The sequence below is a fragment of the Amphiprion ocellaris genome, chromosome 13 (genome assembly GCF_022539595.1).
Source record: "Amphiprion ocellaris isolate individual 3 ecotype Okinawa chromosome 13, ASM2253959v1, whole genome shotgun sequence".
Classification (NCBI taxonomy): Eukaryota; Metazoa; Chordata; class Actinopteri; family Pomacentridae; genus Amphiprion; species Amphiprion ocellaris.
In genome coordinates, this window is record NC_072778.1 from 10,914,070 (window position 1) to 10,921,558 (window position 7,489).

General features: G+C 39.9%; 1 protein-coding gene across 1 annotated transcript; it reads left to right on the top strand.

Annotated features, from left to right (window-relative positions):
- Positions 1–261: 261 nt before the first annotated feature.
- On the top strand, positions 262–2,056 carry LOC129350277 (signal-regulatory protein beta-2-like). The gene is made up of 6 exons (XM_055016291.1): positions 262–358; positions 492–824; positions 936–1,295; positions 1,432–1,563; positions 1,682–1,719; positions 1,821–2,056. Exons 1-6 carry the CDS (start codon positions 316–318, stop codon positions 1,944–1,946), a joined length of 1,032 nt encoding a protein of 343 aa, XP_054872266.1. The 5' UTR covers positions 262–315; the 3' UTR covers positions 1,947–2,056.
- The last annotated feature ends 5,433 nt before the right edge of the window (positions 2,057–7,489 follow it).

Consider the following 7,489-nt stretch of genomic DNA (forward strand, 5'->3'; position numbering starts at 1 on the left):
TGTCTGAATTAATTATTTTAAAGGTTTTGTTTCTAAATGTGTTTGAACGTCTGCTGGTTTGATTGTGAATATTGCACGTTTTTTCGTGTATTTATAGAAGCATGAAAGAAGAACTTGCTGTTGATGTTGTTTCATGTGTTTCAGTTGGAAAGATGTTTGGTATTATTTCCACTGTGGTAATACAGTGAAAGGCCAACAAGACCAGAAGCCAATCAGATCGCTCTGAAATTGTTCCCTCCCACTTGATGCGATTACATTTAGGCATCTTATCTTCTGCTTCAATTTGAATGCAGTCACCAGTGGATTCATCAGAAAATGTTGGTCCTGTTTTATTTCCTGCTGATGCTCAGAGTGGGGCGTAAGTATATTTAGAGAGGTCACACTTACTGCACAAATCAATGTCTATTATTTATACATGATTTTACATTCATGATTGTGTCTGTTGTCGTTAATGAGTCTTTTTCTTTCTTTTCATTTCTTTGTTTTTTCAGGCTGCACCGACGATCATAACTTTGTCACACAGACTGTTGGTGTCGGACAAAATGTGACTCTCACATGCACTCGCCAGAGATCTTCGAATGAACGATCACCTTTGCACTGGATCAGACTTGTTTCTGGAAAATCTCCTGAACTCTTGGGAGGGACACATACTCTTTATTATGATGGTGTCAGTAAGACTCCTCACATTACAGCAAAACAAGGGCCTGGAACATTTATTCTGCAAATTCATGAAACTCAGCTAAGTGATACCGGTTTTTACTACTGTATAAAAGTCAACCGGTTCGACTTGGAATTTATGAACGCAACGTTCCTGAGAATCACAGGTAAATAGATTAGATTTTTCCTTCTGTTAGACTACAAATTCATAGTTTCAACAGATTTCTTGGAGATAAACTGACTCAAAACTGGTTTATATTTTTGTACATATTTCTAAGGACCAGAACCAGATATCATTGACATCATTCAAGTTCCTCCATCTGATCCAGAACATCCAGGAGACTCAGTGTCTCTGCAGTGTTCAGTTCTCTCTAACTCTGAGAAGAAAACATGTCCAGAACAACAAGACAGGATGTTCTGGTTCAGAACTGGATCAGATGAATCTCATCCCAGATTAATTTATGCTGATGGAAACAATCAAGATGAATGTGAGACGAATCCTGAGGCTCAGTCTCCTCAGAAATGTATCTACAGCTTCTCTAAAACCGTCACCTCCTCTGATGCTGGGACTTATTACTGTGCTGTGGCCACATGTGGACAGATATTATTTGGAAATGGAACAAAACTGGACAATGAAGGTAATTATAAGACATTTTTTACATACTGGTTCAATAATATTTGTCTTTTTTAATTTAGAATCTGGTAGCATGATATTATGAAACATTTTCCCAAATGTGTAATCTTACCAAAATATTTCTGATTGTATTTTTTCAGCACTCAACATGCGAGATTTGAAGCCAGACAATACAGCTCTCTTTCTGGTGTCTGCTGCTTTGGCTACAAGCCTGGTTGTTATAGCCTTTCTCATTTATTTCATCAAGACAAAAACTTGTGATTTCTGCAACGGTAATATAAGTTTCCCACACATTAATGTATCTAAAAATATTTTGTCAAATGGGGTTTTGCATTATTTAATTGTGTAGTTTAACCAACACCCTCTTTAATCTTAAATCTCTGCAAACAGATGCTGCAGCAGCCAGTGGTCATCAGGAAAGACCACAGGTACTGTATTGAAAGAATAGATTAGAAATAACCCTACATTAGGTAATTACCACCTGTCAGCTCACATTTCATATTTTAAAAGATGTCATATTTTTCCTCAGAGAAATGAGGACTCGTTGGTTTATTCTGCACCAACCTTCAACAAGAGAAAAGCTGAGAGAAGAAATGCAAAAACATCTCAAGAAGAGACGATCTACGCTGATGTCAACACTTCTGCAAGAAATTAACAACACACTGAATTTGCAAATTTGTGGTAATGTTCCTTTTTTTCTCTGATGCAGTGTGAGAAAGCTTCAGCCACACTGGGGCTTGTATTTCAGTTCTGAACAAGTAAGAGAATATTCACTATTGGATGACTTTAATGCTATTTCATTTTAACATTATTTAGTCCGGAGATTTTTTGACAGAACTTGAGAAGAGCGATTCACTCGATTCCAGTGTAACCTGACAAAGTTTGAGCAGTTTTTTAAAAAAAAAAGACTGGCTAAAATTCATCAGAAAATGTTGGTCTTGTTTTATTTCCTGCTGATGCTCAGAGTGGCAGAGTGGGGCGTAAGTATATTTAGAGAGGTCACACTTACTGCACAAATCAATGTCTATTATTTATACATGATTTTACATTCATGATTGTGTCTGTTGTCGTAATGAGTCTTTTTCTTTCTTTTCATTTCTTTGTTTTTTCAGGCTGCACCGACGATCATAACTTTGTCACACAGACTGTTGGTGTCGGACAAAATCGGAAAGTCATTTATGGTCATTACACGTTCCTCCAATTGCTGCCTCGACCTTTCCAGAAGTGACCCCATATATCCATTGACTCAAGAGAACTAAATGAATGTAATTTTGTGATAATTAAGAGGTTTTGGATGAAATTTGCTAAATAGGAGAGGAGAAGTTCTGAAGTAAGAACTGCTGACCTGGACTGTGGACATAATCAGGCAAAGAAAAGAGAACTTCAAGGAATGCCTTTATCCAGATAATACATCCTCTGCTGAGGAATTGGGAAAACCTTCGCACATATCTATGGCAGAGGTCATCAAAGTAGTCAAGAAACTCCTCAGTGGCAAGGTGCCAGATGTGGACAAGATTCATCCTGAGAAGCTGAAGGTTCTGGACATTGTTCAACAGTCTTGGCTGAAATGTTTCTTCAGTATTGCGTGGTTATTGAGTACGGTGCTTGTAGAGGGGCAGACCATGGTGCTGGTTCCCTTCTTTGTTTTGTTTTGTTTTTTGTTGTGGAACCATGGATTCAAGAGGAGCAATGCAGATTTCTCCAAAGTCAAGTACATCTTGTGTACGTGCTGGACTCTGCCATGGCTGCCCCTTATCTTTGATCCTGTTTGTGGTTTTCATGGACAGGATCTCAAGGTGAAGGAGGTTAAGTATCTCCAGATCTTGTTCATGAGTGACGGGAAAATGCATAAGAGCGTGAGATGGACAGGCAGCTTGTTGCAGCATCAGCAGTAATGCAGACATTGTTCCAGACTGCTGTGGTGAAGAAGGTTTGATTTACCAGTCAACCTAAATTCCAGCCCTCATCTATGGTCATGAGCTGTGGGTAGTGACCAAAAGAACAAGACTGTGGTTATAAGTGGCCGACATGAGTTTCATCTGTAGGGTAACTGTGCTGAGCCTTAGAGATAGGGTGAGGAGCTCAGACATCCACTGGGAGCTCGGAGCCCCTACAGACCTCGCAGCACCCAGCTGACCACCCTGATCCTGCCTACAGTCTGCCCATACCTGCTGCCAACCCCACCGTGGCATTTCCCCAGCCTTTTCCAGCTCATCTCGCCGAACCCCAATCCCCAGAGCTTGCCTGCTCCCTTAAGCTTTAGTCTCCTGTTACGGCCTTGAAACAGAGTATCTCTGTTTTGTTACTACAGCTTAAGTCATTCATATTTGTTTTTCTTCGATTTGCCATCTCTTGTTAATTAGAGTTTTATCTAGGTTTTGTACTTTCACCCCTTTTTTTGAAATAGGGCTGATTTGCTCCTGTAGTGTTCTCCCATTCTCGACTGGTTTAACTCCCCTATCCTGTGAGTATCCCTGTTTTTGTTAGTATAGCTTAGTCGATTCATATTTGTTCTTCTTAGATTCACCGTCTCTTGACAATTAGAGTTTTTTCAGATTTTTCTACTTTCGCCCCTTTTTTGAATAAGAGCTGGTGTGCTCACGTTGTTTTTTCCCCGTCACTTAGTTCTCCCATTCTAGACTGGTTTGGGTTTACTTTCTGTGTTAGATAAACCTTTTTGTAATCTCCACCTGCTCCTGTGTTCCAGCATCCATTGTGACAATAAGGGCTTGTTGTGCAAATGGAAAATTCAAGTCAAATTTACAAAATTTTCACACCGAAACTACCAAAATATTTTCCTATTTGGCACTGACTGGTGTGTTTTTATTTCTCTGACAAAAGTGTCATCTTAAGTCAAATCTTAATCACCTTGTGAGCACTTTTGAGGAGGCCTGTATTTTTATTATATTCTAATGTATCATTTTGTCAGTCTTTTATTACAATTTGTCAAGGCATGAAAAGCACAGGAGACACTTTGTGGTTGACCCTTCTAACAATGCAGTGCAGCAATGCAATTGAACAGTGGAAACCAAGAACATGAATAAAAAACACCGAATGTATGGAACAACTACGCTAAGAACAATACAAGAATTGAAGGGTTTGCAGTAGAAAAACAATAATGGGAACCAGTGAAGGCACTTGTTTAAGTTCATGATCTGCCACTGAGTGATGTCTGAGAGAGGGTTTTACAGAGAAGAGTGGTAATTGGTGACAGGAGAGCCAGCCTCTGCCCAGGTGTCTACATTTGTGACTGAAGGAGGAGGAAAGACTGACAGCAAATCAGGGCAGAAGCAGGGACTCTGACACCTTTACAAGTTTCACATGATGTGTTTGCCATGTGTGCATACAGACACAAACTGAGAACGACTGAAACTTAGAGACAGACAGTAGTTCTGACAAAGTATTTGTACACCACAGCTTTCCACAGCTGCAGATAGAAGCATGAAATTTTATGATGTTGACACAATGTCTATGTTTTAAATTTAAAAAAAGTTAAATGTAAATATAAATATATTATATCATATTATTTCCTGGTGTCAGAGCACTTTGTAAAGGCCTCCTGCATGTCTGTCAAGAGAACAAGCAGAGCCACATGCAGCAGCTACACTGACAGAGAAAAGCTGTGGTGAAACATTTCTCCACCTTTGACCAACCACTGAAACTGTTTACAGAGAACAGACCTAATTATGGCCTCTAACCAGATATGAAGTTAAAGAAGAACTGCAAAAGGCTTTAACGGCCTAATTTTACCTGAACAAAGTGGGATTATTGTTGTAGTTTTACTGTCTTCTTTTTTAAAATACAGCCAGTATCTCTCTTGTTTTTAAACTACAGATATCTACAACTGTGTTCATCTATAAGCTGAAACTATGCAGTATATAGTGTTAATTTCTGTTTTATTTTAAATGCATACTTCCTGATTTATTCATCATTAATTTGAAGAGATTGCCATCACTGTGCCAAAGTGATGCAAATTAGAACAGACTTTAGGAAGTCAAATCAATAGTCAATAACAAAGTCCTGCTTTTGCCAAAAAGATCAGGGTGGGGCAAGTGAATGATTAGCACCTCCCCTCGTGTCTCAGCCATTACCAGTAATAAACACAAAACCATAGACAAGTGTGATTAAAAATGCTGAGTCCAACGTGACTGAGCAGGTGTGAGTTTGTGTCCATCCCTCTTGTGTCCTTTAAGTTCCTCTGTAAGTTGTTCTGATATTATTAATATACATAACGGCAAAATCATGTTATTCCACTTGTATATTTAAAAAAAAAACATAAAATAGTCGTGCAGGACCACCTTCTGAGATTAAAGCAGAGTGAAACAGGAAGAAAAGCCCCTTTCAACTTATATTCACACATTTAGAAGTCCAACCACAGCGGTGCCAAAGTTTCCATGCATCATTTGTTTGTCAGTGTTGACTGTTAATTTGTGTTTGTGTCTCTGAGTTTCAGGTGCAAAGAAGGACATAATAAAGTTTCAGAAGTATTTATCAGGGTGCTCTGGTAGCTCACTGGTAGCTCTTTAAAATGAAGGCAAAAATACTGGAAAAATTATCTGCAAATATTTTTTTTGGTTGTTGTTCGTTAGCTTTAAATTGCATTTTAAAATTACTCTTTCTGAGCCCGCCCTTCTGTTTATGTATCTTTGAGCTACTTGTATAGCTGAGACACAACATTGTGTCACAGATTTACACACATGATTGAACGCAACACAGAGCTCTTTTGCTGATATTGAACTGGGGAAATTGTGGTTTTATGCAATTTAAACATTCCATATTAAGAACAACTTCATATTTAGGCCAACATGTCTTCACTTGCGGTTGACAATATGTTGACCTTCATAAAACCCACAAACCAAAATGTTCCAGTCTGTCAAATGTTGCTTTTTAGATTGTGTGTATACTTTCAGTCTCAGTACATGTAGAGTAGTTGTGCCTGAAACATCCACTAGACTACTTCATAGTGTCAGGTGAGGTGCATTATTATGCTGCCTCACAAATATTCAAAATGTTCAAATATTATTCCATTTGTGATTCGCTTTCACATTCACCAAGCTTTATGACCACTGACAGGTGAAGTGAATAACACTGATTATCTCTTCATCATGGCACCTGTTAGTGGGTTAGATATGTCCGACAGGAAGTGAACATTTTGTCCTCAAAGTTGATGTGTTAGAAGCAGGAAAAATGGGCAAGCGTAAAGATATGAGTGAGTTTGACAAGGGCCAAATTGAGATGGCTAGACGACAGGGTCAGAGCATCTCCAAAACTGCAGCTCTTGTGGGGTGTTCCCAGTCAGCAGTGGTCAGTTTCTCTCAAAAGTGGAACAGGAAAAAGGAAGGAACAGCGACAGGGTCATGGGTGGCCAAGGCTCAGTGATGCATGTGGGGAGCGAAAGCTGGCCCACGTGGTCCTATCACAGACAGACGAGCTACTGTTATTTAAATTACTGAAGAAGTTAATCCTGGTTTTGACAGAAAGGTGTCAAAAATACACAGTGCATCACAGTTTGTTGTGTATGGGGCTGTATAGCTGCAGACCAGTCAGGGTGACCATGCTGACCCCTGTGCACTGCCAGAAGTACCAACAATGGGCATGTGAGCATCAGAACTGGACCACGGAACAATGGAAGAAGGTGGCCTTGTCAGATGAATCACATTTTGTTTTACATCACATGGATGGCCGGGTGCGTCACTTACCTGGGGAACACATGACACCAGGATGCACTATGGGAAGAAGGCAAGTCGGCAAAGGCAGTGTGATGCTTTGGGCAATGTTCTGCTGGGAAACCTTGGGTCCTGCCATCCATGTCGATGTTACTTTGACAGGTACCACCTACCTAAGCATTGCTGCAGACCATGCATGAATAGTTTGCGGCACACAACGAGTTTGAGGTGTTGACTTTGCCTAAAATTCACCAAATCTCAATCCAATCGAGCATCTGTGGGATGTGCTGGACAAACAAGTCAGATCCATGGAGGCTCCACCTCGCAACTTCCAGGACTTAAAGGATCTGCTGCTAACATCTTGGTGCCAGATACCACAGCACACCTTCAGGGGTCCACATATTGTTCTGTTCTGGTTCACTGTTGCTGCTCTTATCAGAGTCATTTCCAGATGCTGCAGGCAGCTGTTTTCCTTAAAACTCCTTTCATAGCACCTGCCCTTCAACAAGCAAACTTAGCAAATGCATGTTAA

Excerpts from the sequence above, each read along its gene's own strand:
- LOC129350277 (XM_055016291.1), top strand. The coding sequence starts at position 316 with ATGTTGGTCCTGTTTTATTTCCTGCTGATGCTCAGAGTGGGGC. Across the intron at positions 359-491 it reads GCTGATGCTCAGAGTGGGGC|GCTGCACCGACGATCATAAC; the intron begins GTAAGTATATTT and ends TTGTTTTTTCAG. Across the intron at positions 1,720-1,820 it reads GTCATCAGGAAAGACCACAG|AGAAATGAGGACTCGTTGGT; the intron begins GTACTGTATTGA and ends ATTTTTCCTCAG.